General features: G+C 46.0%; 2 protein-coding genes across 3 annotated transcripts in view; one reads left to right on the forward strand and one right to left on the reverse strand.

The window, feature by feature from the left end:
* Positions 1-20824, reverse strand: part of Mpv17l (MPV17 mitochondrial inner membrane protein like) — a 32098-nt gene extending 11274 nt beyond the window's left edge. The window contains exons 1-3 of the mRNA XM_045161286.1: positions 20530-20824; positions 20143-20285; positions 3830-4313 (exon numbers count right to left, since the gene is read on the reverse strand). Of these exons, the coding sequence (XP_045017221.1) occupies positions 3830-4313; positions 20143-20285; positions 20530-20824 (922 nt within the window). The remainder of the gene's footprint in view (positions 1-3829; positions 4314-20142; positions 20286-20529) is intronic.
* The window catches only part of Pdxdc1 (pyridoxal dependent decarboxylase domain containing 1), a 71772-nt gene continuing 68784 nt past the window's right edge, over positions 20716-23703 (forward strand). For both annotated transcript variants that reach the window (XM_004652048.3, XM_045161557.1), the window contains exon 1: positions 20716-20843. In XM_004652048.3, coding sequence (XP_004652105.2) covers positions 20823-20843 — 21 coding nt within the window. In that variant the 5' untranslated portion in view covers positions 20716-20822. The remainder of the gene's footprint in view (positions 20844-23703) is intronic.

Here is a 23703-nt window from a genome sequence, read left to right on the forward strand (position 1 = left end):
ATAAATAAATAAAATTTTAAATCTGGGTGTGCTGGGAAGATGGTTCAGTGACTAAAGGCACTTTCTGGTAAAGCCTGACAGCCTGGGTTCAATTCCCCAGTATACATACATACATACACACACACACACATACACAAAACACACAAAGTGATACATGCATCTGGAGTTCACTTGTAGTGGCAGAAAGCCCTGGTATGCCTATACTTTTTCTCTAATAAAAATATTTTTAAAACTTGTGTGTGTATGTGTGTGTGTGCATGTGCATGTATACACTCCAGGATTGCTTGCCCCTGCAAACAAATGCCTGGTTGACTTAATGTGGGTGACTGGGGAATTGAACCCTGGCCAGTAGGCTTTGCAAGCAAGTAACCACTGAGCCATCTCTGCTCCCAGAACGATATTTTAAACAAACTTTAAAAATTACAAAATGTAATACAGGAAGAACATTTGATAGAGTCTATTGGTTACTTGTCTATTGTTTTGTAAGACAGGGTCTCATGTACTCCAGACCTGTCTCAAACTTGTTATATAGCCACAGATGATCTTGAACTGCTGATCCTCCTGTGTCTACCTCCTGAGTTCTGGAATTACAGTTGTATACCCCCACATCTAGGGCTCTGTGCAAGCTAGGCAAGTAGTCTACCACTGAACTACACTCCCACACTTTCACCCTAGTTTCATTCCAATTTATTTATTTTGTTTTTTTGAGATAGGGTCTTGCTCTAGCCCAGGCTTACCTGGAATTCACTCTGCAGTCTCAGGCTTGCCTTGGACTCACAACAGACCTCCAACCTCTGCCTCCTGAGTGTTGGGACTAAAGGCATGTGCCACCACACCCAGCATAGTTTCATTTCTTCTATTTTATTTTTTAATATTTTATTTTTATTTATTTGACAGAGAAAGAGGGAGAGAGAGAGAGAATGGGCACGCCAGGGCCTCCAGCCACTACATACAAACTCCAGATGCATGCACCCCCTTGTGCATCTGGTTAATGTGGGTCCTGGGGAATCAAACCTGGGTCCTTTGGCTTTACAGGCAAATGCCTTAACCACTAAACCATCCCTCCAGCCCAGTTTCATCCCTTTTAAAACAGCTAGTGGACCCTGGATTTTCTGGAAATTACAAATTTTCCCATAATATTCTCAGAATTTGAAATTCAAGAAACAGAGGTTAAAATAACCCCATCTTGGGAGGGGTGTAAAAATTGACAGTACTTTAACAATCCTCCCCCAACCCTGATTAAGAGGAAAGAGAAGTAAGGGAAGAGGATACTTAATAGGTTGATATTGTATATATGTAATTACAATGATTGTAATGGGGAGGTAATATGATGGAGAATGGAATTTCAAATGGGAAAGTGTGGAGGTGGGGAGGGAGGGAATTACCATGGGATATATTTTATAATCATGGAAAATGTTAATAAAAATTTTAAAAAATAAAAATAAATAAATAAATAAAGGGGAAAGAGAATTTTATTAGCCCATTGCAATATTCTTAGAACAGGACTCAAAAGAAAACTCAGAAAAATACTGGCCGTACCATGTACCACTAATTCAATGCTAAGTCCTCACGTGCACTCATGTGTATCTCCTCATCATTAGCTCAGGTGGGGAGAGTTAAAAGGGCAAGAAGAGATGGTCCTGGTAGCCAACACCTGTAATTCCATCATTAAGGGGTGAGTCAGGAGGACTACTGTTCAAGAATACCCTAAACTATAAGACCATATCTCAAAAATAAAAACAAGGCCGAGTGTGGTGCCACTTGTCTTTAATCCCAGCACTCGGGAGGCAGAGGTAGGAGAATTGCTATGAGTTCACTCCCTTCACTGGAGCATGAAGCAAGGAAAACTCAACAGCAATCAGAATAGCAGGAGACCCTCTGGCTTGCATCATATGTGTCCCCAATACTGTGGGATGGCACCATTTTCTGGTCTCAGGAAGACTGAAAACACTGTCACCACCAGCATCAAGATTAAGAACATGGCTGAGGGCTGGAGAGATGGCTTAGCGATTAAGCACTTGCCTGTGAAGCCTAAGGATCCTGGTTTGAAGCTCGATTCCCCAGGACCCACGAAAACCAGAGGCACAAGGTGGCGCATGCATCTGGAGTTCATTTGCAGTGGTTGGAGGCCCCGATGCACCCATTCTTTCTTTCTTTCTCTCTCTCTCTCTCAATGTCTCTCTCTTGCACACGCGACCATAAATAAATAAATAAGAATATGGCTGAGAGCCTGGTTCATGCATGCTGTCTTCTGTTGAAGCTTGTAATCCCATAGAGACCGTCTCCACTTTTTACAACATGGGAATCATGAGGGAACCTGCCTAACTGGTGTTTGAAGATTAAATAGGAATGTGGTCCCCAAAGTCTCAGTCCCTGTTTCCCAACCCCCTTCCCCAGCATACAAAGCTGGTCTGGAAGTCACAATCAGGGACAAGGTACAGAGCTTGGGAGAAAGGAGGCTCTTGCTCTCTGGCTGTCTATTCTGACTCCGCCACCCCCATCAGCTGAGCCTACAACAGGCAATCGAGCCTTTGACATTTCCTGTGGAGACTTGAGGGCAATGCTCTGCCCCAGGGGCTGGGAAGGTTTCTTAAAGATGATAGCCAGCCAGCCCTCCACAGGCTTTAGAAAGGATAAAAAGCCTGGACCTGGTGATGCACGCCTGTTATCCTAGCTATCTGCGAAGCTGTGGCCGGAAGATCCAAGTTCAAGATCTGCCTGGGTTACAGAGTGAGCCTGAGCAACTTAGTGAGAGCCCTGTCTCAAAAAAGGAAGTTTTCAAAGTGCAGGGAGGGGCGATGGGATGCAGCGCCCGAGAAGCACTTGCTTAGTATGCACAGGGCCTTAGGTTCAGTCCTCAGTGATGTGACCCCCAATGCCGAAGTCAGGCCCAGACCCTGAAAGATGCTTTCTGAAGTTCCCCTCTCCTGTTGCCCACCTCCTTTGAGACCACAGAAACTGCTAGGCAGAGGGAAGCCACAAGACCCTTCTATGGTTTTCAGATATCAGAGACAAGATTCCCAAAGCAAGCCCAAACAGGGCTCTCGCCCCCTCCCGTTCTCTGCGTCACCCTGTGGAAAGTCTTGTTGCCAAAGGAGGACTGGACTCCAAGACCTAATTTGATTGAATGAATGATTGATTGGAGATGGTGATCTCACGTAGCCCAGGCTGGCCTGGAACTTGCTGTCAAGCCAAAGATGATCTTGAACTCCTGATCCTCCAACCTCTACCTCCTAAGTGCTGGTATTACAGACATCTGTCACTACACCAGGTTTCCAGCAGTGCTGGGAATGGAACCCAAGGCTGCCTACATGATAGGCAAGTTCTCTACGAACCGAGCTACATCCTCAGGCCTGCAAGCATGACTTTCCCATCTGCCGGTTCCACCTGCTATGTCCCCATAGTCATCGGTCTCCTCACATTTTCCCTGGTGTGTTGGCCCCAGAACCCCAGGTGAGAATTGTCCCAGGGGCAGGTAGGCCCCTGGGGATTATTACTGCTTTGGGGTTAAGCTGATGTCTCCTGGAAATTTCATGTGCTCTTTTTCTGAAGACACTGCCCATGTTCAAACCTTGAACTCTGCCCAACCCCAGTCTTCCAGCTCCTGGCATCTTCCAGCGCTGGAGAGCCCGAGGGAACCTCTGTTTTTCCCAGCCCGCTTCTTTCGCAGAAACCTCAAGCATCCAGGAACAGCCCCTCCGATCGCCGCTCCAGTGCTTTCATCCCAGCCAAGCCGGGCCTCGGGTCTCGCCCAGGCAGAGATCCCCGGTCCCCACCTCGGCCTCCGGTCCCCCAATCCCGGCTCTCTGGACCCAGCCCCGGTCCTCACCGACGTAGAAGGCCGAGAGGGCGATGGGCCCGCCGACCGTCTGGTCGCACAGCACCTTGGCCAGGACGGTGCGCGGCGCGCGGCCCGGCAGCGCGCGCTCCAGCAGGCGCAGCCACGCGTAGTTGAAGTTGCCGTGGAAGGTCATGGCCAGGGTGGCCACGCACCGCGTCTGGCGCCAGTCGGCCGGGCCGCCCCGCAGATGCTGCTGCAGCGCGTCCCCGGCCGAGAAGAGCCCGGCGTACAGCAGCACGTTGGTGGGCCACGGGTAGCGTCGGGCCGCGCGCGGCAGCGCCCGCCACCAGCCCATGCCGGCGCCCGGGACTGCCACCGCCACCGCCCGCGCCCGGGACCCCGCGCCTCGCGGGCGCCCACCGGGGCCTCCTTGTCCTCCTCCTCCTCCACCTGCGGGCTTTCGGTGCTCCTCAGCGATTGGGCGCCCCGTGCACACCCAACCCACGCGTCCAATCCTGTGGCCGCTGGCCACCTGGGGGCGGAGCCGCTGCAATGTACCCGGCCCATCCAGTGCTTGAGTTCATTTACATAAAATCTCCAAAACTGGCAAATCCGCGCAGACCGAAGGCAGATCGGTTGTCCTCAGAAGCACTGTGAGAACAGGAAGTGACTGACACCAGGGAGCGGGACGTTTTGTAATGATAGGGTTGATGTTTGCACGACTTTGTAAATATGCTTTCAAAACCAAGGAATCATACACTTTAAAATGGTAATTTTTTTTACATAGGGTCTCATGTAGCCCATGCTGGTCTCAAACTCACTATGTAGAGGATGCTCTTGAACTCCTGATCATCAGTGCCTCCACCTCCTGATGGCTGGGCTTAAAGTGCCAAATTTTGTGACATGTGAATTTTATCTACTTGCCTAGCATTCAGCAGGACCTGGCTTCAATTATCAATACCAGAAATGTGGCCCAGTGGGTAGAGCTGCGCAAAGCCTTGAGTTCAGTCCCCAGCACCACATGAATCGGGTGTGGTGGCAAGTTTGAGGCCAACTTCGCTGTATGATGTCTTCCCCCGAAACAGTTATGTAGGGCTAGGGAGATGGCTCAGCAGTTCAAGGTGCTTGTTTGCAAAGCCTGCCAGCGTGGGTTTGACTTCCTTGTACCCACGTGAAGCCAGATGCTTCATGTGATGCCAGATGCATAAGGTGGAGCCAAACTCACCTACCAAAGTGGTACTTGAAACCTTACATGCACAGCATTCGTGCTTTCACACATTCATTACACTGTCTTATTGTGACAGAGGTTAAAAAAGCAGGCCTATCACGAATGAGAACCTGACTTCCCTACTGCCTTCTCCCCTTCAGCATGTGGCTCAGTGACTTCTGCCTGACGAAATTGCTCTTAACTCTGTGACATGGTCCCAAAAGCCTGGAATGGGTGGGCACTTGAACAGCATACAGCTCTAACCTCATGGAGCATTTCTTTCCTTATTTTACTTTTTTGTTCGATATTTATTTATTGGGAGCGACAGACAGAGCAAGAAAGGCAGATAGAGAATGGGCGTGCCAGGGCCTCCAGCCACTGTAAGTGAACTCCAGACGCGTGCACCCCCTTGTGCATCTGGCTAACGTGGGTCCTGGGGAATCGGGCCTTGAACCAGAGTCCTTAGGCTTCACAGGCAAGCACTTAACCGCTAAGCCATCTCTCCAGCCCTCATGGAGCATTTCTTCTTGCTTTGTTTCCTACCTTTTTCTCCCTTCACACTGCCACATCCAAACGACCTCTTTCTCTCTCTCTCTCTCCCTTTCTGTCACTCCCTCTCTCCTATTCATTTGCCGTATTTTATTTATTTATTATTATTTTGTTTGTTTTTCAAGATAGGGTTTCACCTTAGCCCAAGCTGACCTGGAATTCACTATGTAGTCTCAAGCTGGCCTTGAACTAATGGGGATGCTCCTACCTGTGCCTCTGCTGGGATTAAAGGTGTGCACCACCATAGCCGGCTTTTATTTTTTAAATTTTTAACTTTCAATTTTGAAGTAGCAGAACTGCAAAGGAAGCTGGGTATGGTGGCCGATGCCTGCAATTCCAGCATTTGGGAGGCTGAAGTAGGTGACCCAGAGTGACCGAGCAGGTAACCAAGACCAGCCAGGGCTATGCAGTTAGTTCAAGGTCAGCCTAGGCTACATACAGCCTGATAGAGGGGGAAAAAAAAAAAAAAAACACTGAGCAAATAAACAAGTAGGCACAATGATCTGTCATATATTCTCCTTTGTTTGGTTTCCCTGTGAGACTCATGTAGCCGAGGCAGGTCTGGAACTCCTGATCTTGCCTACCCCTCCCAAGGCCTGAGGAAAGCAGGCTTGCACCATCAAACCCAGCCCCATATGCTCTTACTGAAACTTCCCCAAACGTTAACACCTTATGTCACCAGAGTCCATGATCAAAACAAGGAAATAAGCACTGATGTAATACAATATCCCAATTCACAGGCTAATAGGATTCAAATTATTACCAGAAAGTCCCTTTATGTTGTCTGCCATCCAGTTCTGGGCCACTTTGCATTGTGCTGTCATGTTGCTTGGGACACTAATCTGGGCCATGAACCAGTTCTTTTTCAGACTATTCCTGATTTATCAGTCCCGGTGTTTGTGAGCTAAACTGAATTCCACCCATTCTCACCCAAATTCGTATGCTGAAGCTCTAATGCCCAGCAGTTCAAACGGTGACTTGGAGATTGAGTTCTCAAGGAGATGAGTGAAGGTGAGCTCATGGGCGGGCTCAACGACAATCTGTCTGGTGTTCTTCCAAGAGGAAAGTGGACACACAGAGACACCAGGCGTCTTTTGGACCCAAGTGACTATCTGCAAGGTTAAGAAGACTCAGAACAAAGGCTGCAGAGATTGCTTAGTAGTTAAGGTATTTGCCTGCAAATCCAAAGGATCTCAATTCAATTCTCCAGGACCCACATAAGCCAGATGCACAGGGGGGCACGTGTCTGGAGTTCGTTTTGCAGTGGCTGGGGTCCCATTTTCTCTTCCTCTCTCTCTCTCTCAAAATAAATAAAAAAATAAAAACACTTAGAATGAAACTAACCTTGATCTTGGACTTCCAGCCTAAAGAACTATGAGAAAAGCTAGGGGGATGCTCACTGGGTAAAGTGCTTGCCTCCCAAGACTGAGGACCTGATTTTGCAGGCCCAGGACCCACATAAAATGCTGACACCCAAAGTTGGCCTCTGACCTCCACACACACACATGCATGCACATGTGCACCCCCACACAACACATGTATACATTAAAGAAAAGATGTGTGAGAACACAGATGGTATTGCCCTGGTCTGTAATATGTAGGTAGCATAAGCAAATGAATGTACACCTTCTCTTCAACTTGGGCACCTGCCAACTTCTGTGTTCCTTGGCCTTTGTTACCTGCTCAGTCAGCAATTTCTAGTCCTCAGCCTCATTGTCCTTGTCACGGGACCCAAGTAAATCTTCCTAACTTTTCCCAGCTAGGTAAACTTCTAGCTCACCAAGTGATCTTTTATTACTTGTATCTCCATTGCATCCTGTGATGGTTCGAATGTAAAATGACCCCATAGCCTCATGTGTTTGAATACTTAATCCCCACTTGGCTGTTAGGGAAGGTTGTGGAACTTTTTAAAAATATTTGTTTATTTGAGAGATACGAGAGGAAGAGGCAGAGACACAGAATGGGCATGCCAGGGCCTCCAGCCACTGCAAACGAACTCCAAATGCATGTGGTCCCTTGTGCAATCTGGCTTATGTGGGTCCTAAGAATCTAACTGGGGTCCCTAAGCTTTGCAGGCAAACACCTTAAGTGCTAAGCCATTTCCCCAGCCCAGCTGTGGAACTTTTAAGAGGTGGAGCCTTGCTGAAGGAAGTGTGTCACTGGGGGCCGCTCTTGAGGTGTTACAGCTGGGTTCCTGCTTGCTGCTGTCTCTAGTTCCTCACTGCTGGTGTGATGATGTGACACCTGCCTCCTACTCCTGCTATGCTTCTTCACCATCATGGACTACCCTCAGGAAGTGTAAGCTGAATTTAAAACCCTTTTCCTGGGCTAGAAAGATGGCTTAGTGGTTAAGGTGCTTGACTGCAAAGCCTAAGGACCCAGGTTTGACTCCTCAGTACCCACGTAACAATGGCTTGTTGTGTTGGGTTTTTGGTAGTCCAATGTAGGCCCACAGGACTGCATTTCTGTTGCAAGTCCTATAGGAGAATTGCCTCCTTGTCTTTTCTTGCTTTTAGATACCTGCCTCTACCCTACAGGGTCTTCTGACCTCCCTTTGCATTTCTGATTTCTCTGACTGAGCCTCCTGCCTCTCTCTTAGAAGGACCTTTGTGGTGACATCAGGAACACCTGGATAATCTAGGATCATATCCACATCTCATGATCTTTAGCCTAATCAGGTCTCCAAAGTTCCTTTTACTGTCTAAGGTGACACATTTGCACGTGGTGGAGATTAAGGTTGGGGGCATCATTATTTGCCTCTCTTCACTATACCCCTCTTCACTTCACAGAAGTTGAGCATGTTAGCTGAGATTGCACAACTCATAACACACATACAGATTAGAACTATATTTGTCCAGGTATTTGGTCATTCATTCATTCATCAGTTCACTTGATAGGTATTCCCCAAGTCCCATTGTATGTCAGGCATTACTATAGAAAGGATTTATAAATGTTGTGGAAAGGACTTGTGTTTTTAATATTTAAAAAACCTAATTTCTAGAAGATAACAGAAGGAATTATGATCAAAATACATTAAGAGAAAATATAAAATAAGCAAAATAAAGAGAATCTAATTCCTACCTAAAATAGTAGAGATTCTTACAATTTGTGAAACAAAGGAAATCTCCCCAAATAATTCCTACTCAATTCTCATAACCAAATTTACCAGGTAAATAGAAAAATCACAGCTGAGTTCATAAAAAAGAACCCTGGGAGAAGGGTTAGGTTTCCAGGTAAAACACAGAATGACTTGTTTACTTTGAATATCAAATGAAGTGAGCAACTCTTTTTTGTTGTTATTTTTTGTTTTTTTTTTGAAGTAGGGTCTATATCCCAGGCTGACCTGAAACTCTCTCTGTAGTTTAGGCTGGCCTCAAACTCATAGCGATCCCCCTGCCTCAGCCTTCCAAATGCTGGCATTAAAGGCATGAGCCACTGCACCAGGCTTTAGAATAACTTTGTTAGTATAAATATGTCCCAGGAAATAATCAGGGCACATTTATACTAAAAGGTAATTATTTTCATCATTTATCCACAATGTTATGTTAACTGGACACATTGTATCTTGAAATTTACTTTGGCTAATCTCACAACTATACAGGTTGGAACTAATATTTACTGAGAACCTACTATGCATGTCAGTTTTCTGTTTGATTCATGACACCCCACAGAAGCCAAATGAGGCCAGGGATTGGCAATGGTCTGGAAACATACATCCTTTATGTCAGTAACCTCTTCCTTGTTAGGACAAAACACTTGATCAGAAGCAGCTGATGGATGAAAAGGGTTTATTTTGTTTTAGTCTCAAAGGGAAGTTTCATCATGGTATGAAAGTATAAAGCAGGCAGCTGGAGGCATCACATCTTGTTACAGCAGCAGAAAGGATGTAGTTTCAGAGTGTGTTAGCTCTAAACACCCAGTAGGGCTGGACTAATACATGCCAATGTCTGTCCCCAGTGACACTCCTCCTCCAGCCAGGCACCACCTCCCATAGGCTCCACCAGTTGGGGACTAAGTAATCATAAACGCATGAGGCCATGGGGAACACTCTACATTCAAACCACAACATCTACCAAAAACCAGAATGGTCTTGATTGGACAAATTACTTGATGGGAGCTGAAGGAAAAAGAAATGGACTTTCAGATGGCTTAGATGGTATCACATGAACTGCCGTATGCTTGCCTCTGCTGAACAGCAATTTAAAATTTCAGTAGCTAAAGAATCTATTAATCAAACTAATGGCAAGAGATTCTCGTGGCCTTCAGACAGATGATGTTTGAAGATAAATTCATTCATTACCCTTGCGCTCCATCAGCTGCGGCGTTGTGCTTCAGAGCCCCTCTGGCAATAATGAGGCAGAGCTTTTGTGTAGCACTAGGGTCCCTGAACGGTGGGGTGTAGGGTGGCTGGGGAACGTGCAGTCCTGTTAGGAGCTCTTTCATTAGGGAACTAGTACTAATTTCAGAATTGAGCTTCAATTTATAACTCTGGATCACATTAAAAATACATTAAGATGATTAAGATGATGCTTAGTGTAGCTGTTATTATTTCATCTTGTGCAAATGAATCGGGAATTAATAAGAACCACCCACTGGGCCATGGTATCGGAAATACACAATTCTCATGCTAATCCTAAAGTTTATGCTTTTGGGGGGGGGCTTGGATGATGCCTCAGTGGGTAACGTACTTGCCACAAAAGCATGAAGAAGGGCTGGGGATATGGCTCAGTGGTTAAAGACACACTTAACTTGTAAAGCCTGATGACCTGCGTTCAGTTCCCTAGTACCCATGTAAAGCCAGATGCACAAAGTCGCATATGCATCTGGAATTCATTTGCAGTGTCAAGAAGCCCTGGTGTGTACATTCTCTCTTTCTCTATCCTTGCAAATAAATTTTAAAAATACTTTAAAGGGCATGAAGACCTGAGTTGGGATACCAGCACCCACATAAATATCAGGCATGGTGGCATGTACCTCTGATCCCACTGGGGAGGTGGATATAAGAGGATTCCTGAGGCTTGCTGACCAGCTAGTCTAGCTGAAGCAGTGAGTTCCAGGTTTTGTGAGAGACCCTGTCACAAAGGCAATATGGTGCAGAGTGATTGAGGAAGACACCCAAAGTTGACTTCTGGCCTCCACGCATGTGTGCATGCACACACACACACAACACACATACATGCACATACACACAATATATACATGAATAACATGCATATATACACTCAGGAGGCAGAGGTAGGAGGATCACTGTAAGTTAGAGGCCAGCCTGTGACTATAGATTGAGTTCCAGGTCAGCCCGGGATAGAGTGAGAGCCTAGCTCAAAACAAACAAACAAACAAGCCAAACAAAATAAAGTTAATCCAAGATGACCTGTTAGTCACCTAAACAGGAAAATGCCCCTCAGGAAAGCTGTGTGTTTAGAAAAATAGTATAGGGCTGGAGAGATGGCTTAGTGGTTAAGGTATTTGCCCACAAAGCCAAAAGACCTCGGTTTGATTCCCCAGGACCCACGTAAGCCAGATGCACAAGGTGGTACAAGGCAACTAAAAGTAAACTAACAATCTGGTGTTTCTGGATGCAGTAGTGTGTCTGTCATCCCAGCTTGCCAGTGGAGAGATGGGAGGCAAAGACAGGAGAACCCTCTCAACGTAGCAAGCCAGAGATCTTGCATCAAGCAAGGTAGAAAGTGAGAACGGACACCAGAGGTTGTCCTCTGACCTCCATTACATGCGCCAGGCACTCAAACACACACTTCTTTAAAGTCTGGCAATTCTGTTGTTGCTCTGATTTTATTTCCCTTACAGTTATCTATTTACAGTGTTAGTAATCATTTTAGCAGTTCTCATGTAAATTATTTCCCTTTGAAGCTGAAGGTACAAAAATAAGTTATTGCCCTAATATACTGTAAGAGAGCTAAATCTAAATTATATACATTAATTTTTTGTTTATTTTTATTTATTTGAAAGCAACAGACAGAGAAAGAGACAGAGAGAGAGAGAGAGAGAGAGAGAGAGAGGGAGAGAGAAAGAGAAACAATGGGCATGCCAGGACCTCCAGCCACTGCAAACAAACTCCAGATTTATGCACCACCTTGTGCACCTGGTTTGCGTGGGTTCTGGGGAATCAAGACTCAAACTTGGGTCCTTAGGCTTCACAGGCAAGCACTTAACCACTAAGCCATCTCTCCAGCCCATCTCAGCTTCATGACTGGGTTTTCAAATGAGACAGCAGGTAATGGGCATGGACACAGGTTAACAAGCAATAATCTGTATACACTAATGCCATGATTGCAAGTTTAATATTTATTCAAAAATGTTTGGGCTGGAGAGAGGGCTTAGCATTGTAGACACTTGCCTATGAAACCTCAGAACCAAGATTCAATTCCCCAGAACCCAAATAAGCTAGTTGCACAAAGTGGCACATGCATCTGAAGTTCACTTGCAGTGACTGGAGGCCCTGGCACACCTGTTCTCTAACTGCCCTTTCCTCTCTCTCCTCTCAAATAGAAAAATAATTTTTTTAATGTTTATGTTCACATACCCACATTTTAAATTAGATGTTCTAAGACTGGTAGCATGAAACAAGGTTTAAAAAAAGTCAAAATGAAGTAGTTTTGTTACTCAGTTAATTTCAGGAACTCTAGAGGTAGACTGAGTTTTGCTCCATGCTACTTTAGATGCAAAAATGAGTCATGAAACAATGATCATGAACATACATGTTACCATTACATGAAGTCAGAGTGCACTCAGCAGAAACAAGGCAGAAAGTTGACATGTCTTAGACAAGAGCCTCTTTACATGAAAGCACAGGTGGAAAAGTTAGGTTCACATGAATCGATCTTTTCTGTAAATTCCATTCAAAGAAGGTTGTCCATTTATCCACTTATGATCTTTACTCCTATTTCCCAGGACTTGTATGAGCCAAGTGTGGTGGTGCATGCCTTTAATCCTAGCACTTGGATGGCAGAGGTAGGAGGATCACCATGAATTCAAGGCCAGCCTGGAGCTTCAGAGTGAATTCCAGATCAGCCTGGGCTACAGTGCCATTGTATCTTGAGAAAACAGAGGAATAACAAATGTTCCCCACCCAGGAAAATGTAAAGTTCATTTATTTATATTTCCTATTTTCTTCAACTGCTTGCAAGTTGAATTAATGTAATTGTCAAACAAAAAACAGCTTGAGTACTAGATGGCAGTTTACTTCAAAACACTTTCTCCTTCCCCCAATGTTTCCCATTCTCTCCTGAAAATTGTGAGCTGCTCTACGCTAGCTATTGGAATTGTGCTTTAAATCAGATTGATGAGCTGCTTTTGAGAGTAAACTTGGCTCTCACTGAGGTCTGTTCCTCCCACTTTGGCTTAGGCTTATACTATGTGTTAACGGGGACATGACAGGGGCTCAAGACACTGGCTTGGAATCTCATGCCTTTAGTCCCAGCACTTGGTAGGTTAAGGTAGGAGTACCTCTGTGAGTCTAAGGGCAGCCTGGGACTCTAGAGTGAGGTACAGGACAGCCCAGGCTATGAACCCATGGCCTCATGTGTTTGTGATGAAGCCTCACACTCAATCCCCAGCTGGTAGAGCCTTTAGTGGTGGAGCCTTGCTGGAGGAGGTGTGTCACTGGGTTTATTAGTCCAGCTCAGTGGACATTCAGAGCCCATTCACTCTTGTTGTTATTATCAAGCTGATATGACAAGATGTGATGTCCAGTCTCTGCTGTGCCATGCTTTTCCTGTTATGATGAAACTTCCCTTCAAGACTATAAGCCAAAATAAATCCTTTCCTTCCATCATCTGCTTTTGTTCAGGTGTTTTGACCCAGCAACGAGAAGGTAACTGCAATGTAATGTTATGATCAGGCACCCAGAATTCCTAAGCTAAAAGGGGCAAGGTTGCAATAGGTAAAAGGTCACAGAAAAGCACAGTCAGATAATGGAGATCTGGCAGGAGAAAAAGGCCAAATGCTGGCAAATAAAGGGATGTTCTGAAAACAAACAATTACATAATGCTCTGAAAACAAAATAAGTAGTTATCCCATCAAGCCTCTTTTGAAAACAAAAGAGGGTATCTCCACAACCATCTAATGGGACTGCTGGCCAAACCAAGGGAGATTCAAACCTGATCCACTTACTCCACTCGAGGAGGCAACATGAATGGTGGGAAATACAGGGACCATAGTGATACATGGTGCTGATCTGGGTGACTCCTTCTGTCAAAGTGAATCTTCCTTAAGGACCCACATTCAGGATCCCAAACTGTCAATGCAAAACATACCTCTTGCCTCAGAGAATAAGATACAGTCTATTCTTGAGCCAAACAGACCGACCATGGCCCAGGAACATACAACATATGCACTCATTTGCATCTAGCTTTCTTCATTCATCATAATGCTTTCAAAATTCATCTATGACAAGATCAGCAAACCACTGCCTGGGCCATATCTGCCCCATGAATGTTTATAAGAGGCCCAAGAACTGAGAATAACTGCCTATCTTTCAATTGTTGAAAACTGAAAGATTCCATGGCATATTAAAAGTAAGGAGGCCGTGATAAGTCATGCCTTTAATCCTAGCATCCAGGGGGCTGAGGCAAGAGGACTGTCACAAGTTCAAGGCCAGCTTGGGCTAGAGAGTGAGATCCTGTCTCAAAAAGAAAAACAGGGGCTTGAGATGTTTGCCAGCAAAGCCAGAGGACCCAGGTTCAATTCCCCAGACCCACGTAAAGCCAGATGAACAAGGTGGCACATGCATCTGGAGTTTGTTTGCAGTAATTAGAGGCCCTGGCATGCCCATTCTCTCTCTTTCTCTCTCACTGTCTCTCCTCAAATAAATAAATACAACATGGCTCAGTGGTTAAAGCCACTGCTTGCAAAGCTTGCTGGCTAGGGTTCAGATCCCCAGGCATTCACATACGCCAGATACAAAAAGTGGCACAAGCATCTGGCATTCATTTCCAGCTGTAAGAGACCCTTGCAAGCATGCACACACATGCAAATGAATAAAATTCCATATGCAGCACTAATAATAAATAAAAATGTATTGGGACTCAGCAACACACACTTGTTTTCATACCATCCGTGGCGATTTTCATGCCACAGAACTTAATTGTAAGAAAGACTGTTATATGAACTCTTTTCTAGGAAGAAGCCAATGAGGGTTTGCTCCCCCAAAATGGGAACCCCTGACAAAACTAAAGGCCGATTCCACCAGAGTTTACCTTGGCAAAGCAATGAATTTATTAGACTTTCTGACGGAATATGGGTGAGGTTTATTCACAGGAGCCTGGAGCTCTGAAAGCTTGGAAAGTCTTGTCCCAACATGGTAACCACCACTCCTGGCTGGTTAGGTGTAGTTGTTTCTAATTCACCCTCTATATCCGCTATCTCCCCCTGAAGGCCATGTGCATCATTGCATACAGCTTGCACAGGGTTATTTGAGATCTCAGGTTAGGGTCTATCTTTCCCTCCTTTCCTGTGGGAAAACATCAACAGGCCCAATCCAAAGAGTCAATTACATGCGATCATAGTCACTCCTCATATAGCTCTTGGAGGATCAGAAACACTTCAAAGTCTAAAATGCTTAGAACCTATCTTTGCATCAACAAAAACGTCTGTTACCCTCTAGTATGTGGTATTTCATGTATTTGTATTTTGTTCCTTTTCATTGGTGTCTATCATTTCTTTCTGTTAAAGAAATAGGCTATTTCCCCCAAAATTAACCTTACTGCATTTTTTTTTTGAGACAGTCTGGCCTCAAGCTACATATGTAGCTGAGGATAACCTTGAACTTCTCTAAGCCTCCTGCCTCTACCTCCCGAGTGCTGGGATTGCAGGTGTGAACCACCATGTCTAGTTTATGCGGTGTTGGGAATGGAACCCACAGCTTTGTGCATGCTAAGAAAGCACTCTACAACTGAGCTACATCCCCAGTCCTGCTCCATTTTGCTGGGTTTTTTTTTTTTTTTTGTGCTTAGTTTTTCAAGGTGGAGTCTCACTCAAGCCCAAGCTGACCTGGAACTCACTATGTAGTCTCAAGGTGGCCTCAAACTCACAACAGTCCTCCTACCTCTGCCTCCCAAGTGCTGGGATTAAAGGCATATACTACCAGTGTGGTAGTTTGATTCAGGTGTCCCCCCATAAACTTAGGTGTTCTGAGTGCTAGGTTCCCAGCTGATGGATATTTGGGAAATAATGCCTCCTGGAGGGAGTGTGTTGTTGGGGGCAGGCTTATGGGTGTTATAGCCAGTGTCCCCATGGGACACTCTCCTGTTGCTATTGTCCATCTTACGTTGGCCAGAGGGGTGATGTCCACCCTCTGCTCATGTCATCATTTCTCCCTGCCATCATGGAGCTCCCCCCCCCCCCCCCCGGAGCCTATAAGCCAAAATAAACCTCCTTTTCCCAGGAGCTGCTCTTGGTTGAGTGATTTCTACCAGCAATGCGAACCGGACTGCAACAACCACTCTAGGCTTGTTTTAGATCTTTGAGACAGGGTATTCCTCTGAAACCCAGATTGGGCCTAAAATCTTCATGACCCTCCTGCTTCAGCCTCAGAGTGCTGGGACTACACGTGTGTGTCACCACATTTAATTCTTAGAGTTATTTCAAACAAATAAGCAAGGGGGTGAGATTGCTTAGTGGTTAAAGATGCTTGCTTGCAAAGCCTGCCAGCCTGAGTTCAATTCCCCAACTACCCACTTAAGGTAGATGAAGAGAATGGTGCAAGCATCTAAATAAATAAAACGTATACAGGCATGTGTGTGGTTAGTCCTCAGCTGGCGGTGCTTTTTTTTGGAAAGGCTGTGGAACATCTAGGATGTGGAGTCTTGCTGGAGGAAGCATGTCATTGCGGGCAAGTCTTGAGGTGGTATAGCCCATCTCTATTTGCCATGTTCTCTCTGTACTCCTCCTCCCTCCTGATGGGAAGATGTGACACCAGCTGTCTTCTCCTGACATTGCCAGCATGATAAGCCAAAAACAAACCCTTTTCTTCCTTAAGAGGCTTCTGGTCAGGTATTTTATCCCAATGAGAAAGTAACTGGTACAGTGTAACACTGTCCCAAAAGGCAAAACAGGGCTGGAGAGATGATCGCTCATCAGTTAAAGGTGACTGCTTGCAAAACATGTCAGTCTGGGTTCAATTCTCAGTACCTATGTAAAGCCAGATACACAAATGGCACATGTGTTTGGAGTTAATTTGCAGTAGCAGAAGGCCACCCCCATACTCCTTCTGCTTGCTCTCACAAATAATTTATAAATACATATATAGATTGTTTGTTTGTTTGTTTTTTTCTAGGTAGAGTTTCACTCTAGCCCAGGCTGACCTGGAACTCTCTATGTAGTCTCAGGGTGGCCTCAAACTCATGGCCATCCTCCTACCTCTGCCTGTCAAGTGCTGGGATTAAAGGCATAAACTACCACACCCAGTGAAAAGGTTTTTTTTTTTTTTTATTCATGTTTTATTTATTTATTTTGAGAGACAGAATGGGCATGTCAGGGTCTCCAACCACTACAAACGATTCCAAACACATATGCCATCTTGTGGCTTTACATGGGTATTGGGGAATCAAATCCCAGTCCTTCAGCTTGCAAGCATCTTAAGTACTAAGCCATCTCTCCAGCCCCCAAAATATTTTTTTAACAAAGCAAAAACATATCTGAGGCCATGGCCCAGTGGTTAAAGATAATTGCATACAAAGGCTGTCAAGCCAGGTTCGACTCCCCAGTACCCACATACAGCCAGGTGCACAAAGTGGAACATCATCTGGAGTTTGTTTGCAATGGTAGGAGGCCCTACTATGCTCACGCTCACTTGCACACTCCCTCTCTCTCAAGCACACACATAAATTTTTTTAAAAAATCAACAACTTAAATCTAAAAAAAAAAAATAATGCAACAACATGGGCTGGAGAAATGGCTTAGCAGTTAAGCGCTTGCCTGTGAAGACTAAGGACCCCAGTATGAGGCTCAATTCCCCAGTACCTACGTAAGTCAGATGCACAAGGTGGCACATGCATCTGGAGTTCGTTTGCAGTAGCTGGAGGTGCTGGTGCACCCATTATCTCTCTCTCTGCCTTTTTCTTGGTCTATTGCTCTCAAATAAATAAATAAGCATCAACAGCCAGACGTGGTGGTGTATTCCTTTAATCCCAGCACTTGGGAGGCAGAGGTAGAGGATTGCTAGGAGTTAGAGGCTACCCTGAGACTACAGAATGAATTCCAGGTCAGCCTGGGCTTCAAAAAACTAACAACAAACAACAAACAACAACAAAAAGCAACAATAGTGCTGGAGAGATGGCTCAGCAGTGAAGGTGCCTCATTGCAAAGCCTAAGGACCCAGGTTCAATTCCTCAATACCCACATAAAGCCAGACGTACAGGTAGCACATGCATCTGGAGTTTGTTTGCAGTAGCTAGAGGTTCTAGCATACCCATTCTCTCCCTCTCTCTCCATTTCGACCACCCTCACAAAAAATAAGTAAAATATTTAAAAAATAAATATATGTAAATTGTTTGTCAGCAGAGGTTGAACAGTCCCACAATTCACAATTGGTGGTTTCATGCTCTGGGTTCCTATAATATCCTAACTGGTAACCAGACCATATAAAATACTTCATTATAATTTATCATCTTACCTATCTGTCCATCTATAAGCCAAATGGTTTTCAAATTTTTTCTTTTTCTTTTAAAGTATTTGCAAGCAGAGAGAGAGAGAGCAGACAGACAGAGAGAGAATGGGCACACCAGGGCCTATAGCCACTGCAAACGAACTCCAGATGCATGTGCCCCTTGTGCATCTGGCTTACATAGGTCCTGGGGAATCAAACCTGGGTCCTTTGGCTTCGCAGGCAAATGCCTTCACTGCTAAACCATCTTTCTGGGATCCCCCCTATTTTTGAGGTGGGTCTTACTCTAGCCCAGACTGTCCTGGAATTCACTATGTAGTCTCAGGGTAGCCTCGAACTCATGGCGATCCTCCTACCTGTCTCCTGAGTGCTGGGATTAAAGGCATGTGCCACCACACCCAGCGGTTTTAACTTTTTTATTCTCTCAGGAGTGCTAGAATTACAAATTATAAAACCAAAGTTTTGAGAATATTCACCAGAAAAAAATATACTCTTTCACACACAGCAATTTAGGTATAATTTCAGGAGTTTCAGTTTAAATCTGGGCCTCCAAATTAAAATTTTCTGCCCAAAAGTATTCCCAGAAAGCTGGGACTTTGCTTTATTCTTGTATTTCTAGCACCTGTTCAAGGTGACCATCCATCAATGTTTGGTTAAATATTAAGTGAACCAGTTTTTCCCACTTCTCATTTTGGATTTTATGTTTTGAAAGAGGGAGGAGAATGAGAATGGGCGTATGAGGGCCTCCTGGCATATCAAACGAATTCCAGATGTATGTGCCTCTTTGTGCATCTAGGTTTATATGGGGAACCAAACCCAGGGCCAGCAGGCTTCACAAACCTTTAACAGCTGATCCATCTCTCTGGCCCTCATGTTAGATCTTTACAGCCTACTTTTTTTTTTAATTTTTTTGTCCATTTTTATTTATTTATTTGAGAGTGACAGAGAGAGAAAGAGGCAGATAGAGAGAGAGTGAATGGGCGCGCCAGGGCTTCCAGCCACTGCAAACGAACTCCAGAGGCGTGCGCCCCCTTGTGCATTTTACAGCCTACTTTTAAAGCAGTCAACTTTCATCTCTCTAGAATTTGTTTGGAAGTGGCTTTAAAACTTTTGAGTTTGGTGGTATTCTTTTGAAATTTTGTTTTGAGACAGGGTCTCCCTAGGTAGACCAAGCAGGTCTCAAGCTGTTGGGTGATCCTCTTGTCTCTACCTAAAAATGATGTTCTTAATGACACTCAAGTGTTCTCCAGAGAAATACACAAAACATGAATTGATGTGTGAGTTTACCTGAATACATGTGGTAAAACAAATGTAAGAAAATATCAATTGTAGAATCTAGGTAGTGGACACAGGGTTGGTCACTGCAGTCCTTTGAAGAGTCGGAAACTTTTCATAGCGACTTGGGAAGCGTGACTTGCTTTGCTCAAGCAGAGGCATCTTCAACTTCGCGTCTTTAGAAGATAAAATGTCATCGTTTCTTCTCTTTGCCGAGCTCTCTGGAGAGTTACCACTTTCTACAGCTCACTCTCGGCCAACACACGCGGACTCCTTAGTAGAAAAGTCCTTTTAACACAAACCGGTCAATTTACCAATACAAAGGAGAGAGACAGCTCAAGCTATGGCATCACGACACTGAAGCCGCGAGCCAGCCACGTACACAGGGAGGCTCGGATTACTTTTAGTGGCTGAAGGGTTACTGACTGCCCCCTCTTTCGTCAGCGGGGAAGACTTAACAAATGACGCCCTCTCTCATTCACCAGGAGCGCCTTACCATGCGTGAAGCCACGACTGGAGGCAGGGTGCTTGCGTGTGAAATCCCATCTACCTGGGCACGGGCAGACGGGACAGGGGTGTCCACCTCAAAGGGGTGTAGTAAGGTAACACGGAAAGGCAGCCCAGCTACGATCACCACCACGGTGCTCCCCCATCACCTGACAGGCCACAGTGCAGACAGGAAGGAGGAGGCTTGGCCGGCGGTCTCACCGCCCTCCCCTCCGCCTGGAGCTCCGCGGCAAGACATGACACAAACTCCTCAGCTCCGGACAGCGGCCTTTGTGACCCGTAGTCTCCAGAACCCACGCCCCCAAAACTACGCCATCTCACCGCGCTGGGGGGCTCCGCCCATTCTGCGCACGCGCAAGGGCGTGCCGGGGGGAGGGGCTAAACGGACTGTTCCATTCCTGAGGGCTGATAACGGAGGAAGTCCGCGTCTGGGAACGAACGTGGCTTGTCAGTACCTCAAGACAGACTGACACCATGCGTCGTATTACGTCATCATTATGGTTATTTTCCCATAACTGACGCAACTTCTGAAAAAAGAAACAATTCACTTTGGAGGAGTCCATCATCTATTTCTCCTCCCCCCCTCACCTGGGAGCGTTAGAAGCGGCCGGCGTGACGGCCGGGTACGGAAGCCCGGGAGGCCCCGCCCACTCTGTCGGGATTGTTGGTGGTGGGGGGAGGAGCCTCGCCCCGCCTCCGACCAGCCGCCGGTCCCGCCCGGCTGCGCCGCGGGGCCCAGCTCCTCCTCCTCTCCGCCCCGCCGGCCGCGGGCGCGGGGGACGTCAGCGCTGCCAGCGTGGAAACCCGCCGCCGGCCGCAGGAGGCGGAAGTAGTGCCGGCTACCTCGGGACCACCGCCGGACTCCGTCGGCCGCCTCAGCCATGGACGCGTCCCTGGAGAAGGTCGGTACGGAGGCTTACGGGGATGGCGCTGCGTTCCCGGGGCCCCCCGCCTTCTGGTGACTGTTTCCAACGAGAGCTGCCTTTGTGACCCGGGCGACTGGGGGCTGCGGCTAACGGGCCCCCCCCCCCCCCCGCCTGAGGAGGAGAGCTGGCGCTCGGGGCTCCTTCCATCCCTGCGCGCGTGGCCCGCGCCGCTGACGTCACAGGGCCGAGTTCAGTCGGGGCCGACCTTGGCTTGGCCCAGGGCGAGGCGTGGGTTCGAGTCCCCCCCACCACCACCACACCATCCCCTCGGCCCTCTGCGATGACAGGAGCTGTCGGTGTGGACCACCACCTCTCCCTCCCTGTAGGAGCGCCGCACAGTTTGTCGCGGAGTCCGCTGCAATGCTACAGGTTTTTCCGTGGTTGTCAAGTGAACAGCAAAATTGTGGATTTAAGCGGACCCCTAGGTTAAAAAAAAAAAAAAATTGGCCTCGGGTCTGAACCTCGGGTGGGCGGGACTCAGATCAGAGTGTTTAACACTTTCCCCCGTGTGGTCCCCATGGCTGTAACTCGCCAACACCTGACAAGACTATCTGGAAGCCAGAAATAGATGGGTATTGCATAGGTTGTGCATTTAGTTTCAGGGATCGCATCTGCTCCACAACTTTTTGGGTGTCCCATTCTGATATCCAGGAGAGGTCCTCTAGTTCACTGGACCCCAAATTTGCTGGAACCAGGGCCTTATTCTTGCCTCCCCTTGGGGCGACAGCAGTTCTATGTACCTGGCTGGCTCCTCTGGTGTGTGGAATGAGTTCTCGTTGTTCCGAATTTAGGGCTGGTAAATGAGAACAGGTGCTTGGGTTTCTTCACGGATCCCTGCTTTCAGTGTCGAACATGCTGACCTCCCTCAGAGTCCTGTCTGTCCCTTTTGAAATTCTTCATGCCCAGTTTGATATAGACCCAGGTTTTCCTACATGATATGGAATTATTTTTAAAAAAATATTTTATTTATTTGAGAGAGAGAATAGGTGCACCAGGGCCTCTAGCCACTACAAACGAAGTCCAGATGCATGTGCTACCTTGTGCATCTGGCTTACATGGGTACTGGGGAATAGAACCTCAGTCCTTAGGCTTCTCAGGCAAGCACCTTAACTGCTAAGCCATCTCTCCAGCACTGGAATTCTTTCTTCTTTTTTTCTTTCTTTGAGACAAGGTCTGGTAAAGTACTGCTGGCTGAACTGGAACTTACTGTAGACAAGACTGACCTCAGACTTACAGCGATCCTCCTACCTCTTGCTCTCCTTCCCAGTGCTGGAATTAAAGGCATGTGCTATAGGCCTTACTTATAATTCACTTTTCCAAGTACCAGCTGCTGTCGTTTTGTTTACTTGTCACTGGAGAGTTGAAGACAGTAATTGTAGAAGTTAAGCCAGATGTCTTCATGTGCACACAGTGGTATATCCTGCTTCTCAGTTATTTGGCATAGACTGGGTGAGGGACAAGAAAAGAAAAAAGTGTGATTTTTTTTATCCCCCCTTGAGTCTTATGATTACCACATTATCTACTCCTTGGAGTTTCGTTCAAGATCAGTAATTCTCAATCATGGAGCAGTTTTGTTCCCCAGGGGACATTTGGCAAGTTCTGGAAATGTGTTACAAGGTAGGTGCTGCTGACACCTACTAGGACAAGCTCAGGGAAGGGGCTGAGCATCTCCATTCTACAAGATGACCCCACATGTCAGGGAATTACTTGGTCCAAAGTGTCAGTAGTGAAGCCGAAAACTGGTTGAGAACATGTGTGTAACACCAGTAGTTGAATACAAGATGATGCTAAAAATGTCCCTTTCTGTCATTTGCTATTTATCAAGAAGATGGGGTGGGCTTTGCAACATTAGTTATAAACCTGAAAGAACTGGGGTGATTTTTCTTCTGAGACTAGTTCTTTAGAGACAAATCTCAAAAAAAAAAAAAAAAAAAAAGCATATAAAGATCCTGTTGTAAATGTTGCTTTTCTGATCTTTGATTAGTAGACTATGATGATTGCTCACTAAATCATAATTAATGATAAAAGATCTTAAAACTCTTGGGCTGGAGAGATGGCTTAGCAGTTAAGCGCTTGCCTGTGAAGCCTAAGGACCCCGGTTCGAGGCTCGGTTCCCCAGGTCCCACATTAGCCAGATGCACAAGGGGGCGCACGCGTCTGGAGTTCGTTTGCAGAGGCTGGAAGCCCTGGCGCGCCCATTCTCTCTCTTTCCCTCTATCTGTCTTTCTCTCTGTGTCTGTCGCTCTCTAATAAATAAATAAATAAAAATTTAAAAAAAAAATCTTAAAACTCTTGTCTGGAGAGATGGCGTAGTAGTTAAGGTGTATGCCTGCAAAGCCTAAGGACCCAGGTTTGATTCTCCAGGTCCCATGTAAGCCAGATGCACAGGGTGACACATGCATCTGGAGTTCGTTTGCAGTGGCTAGAGGCCCTGGCATGCCCATTTTCTCTCTCTCCCTCCACTTCTCTCTTTCTCTAATAAATAAATAAAAATAAATAAATCAGGGAAAAAGTAAATATAAAAAATTATTTATTTAAAAATATCTTAAACTCTCCAGATGAAGATCTGAAGAGGCACTGAGACCCCTGCATCCTCACAACTGGTGCATTTACAAGAATTGCAGTAAACTTGTAGGAATTCAGAACACTGTGGGTTGGAAGTCTCTGCTTTAGGCCAATATAAAAATTATGAATACAAGTTGCTTTTTTTTAGAAGTAGGACTTGGTCTTATTTATATGTTTTTAAATATTTTATTTATTTATTGACAGAGACAAAGAGGTAAAGAAAGAGAGAGAGGATGGGCACGTCAGGACCTGTAACTACTGCAAATGAGCT

The sequence above is a fragment of the Jaculus jaculus genome, chromosome 11, assembly GCF_020740685.1.
Source record: "Jaculus jaculus isolate mJacJac1 chromosome 11, mJacJac1.mat.Y.cur, whole genome shotgun sequence".
Taxonomy (NCBI): domain Eukaryota; kingdom Metazoa; phylum Chordata; class Mammalia; order Rodentia; family Dipodidae; genus Jaculus; species Jaculus jaculus.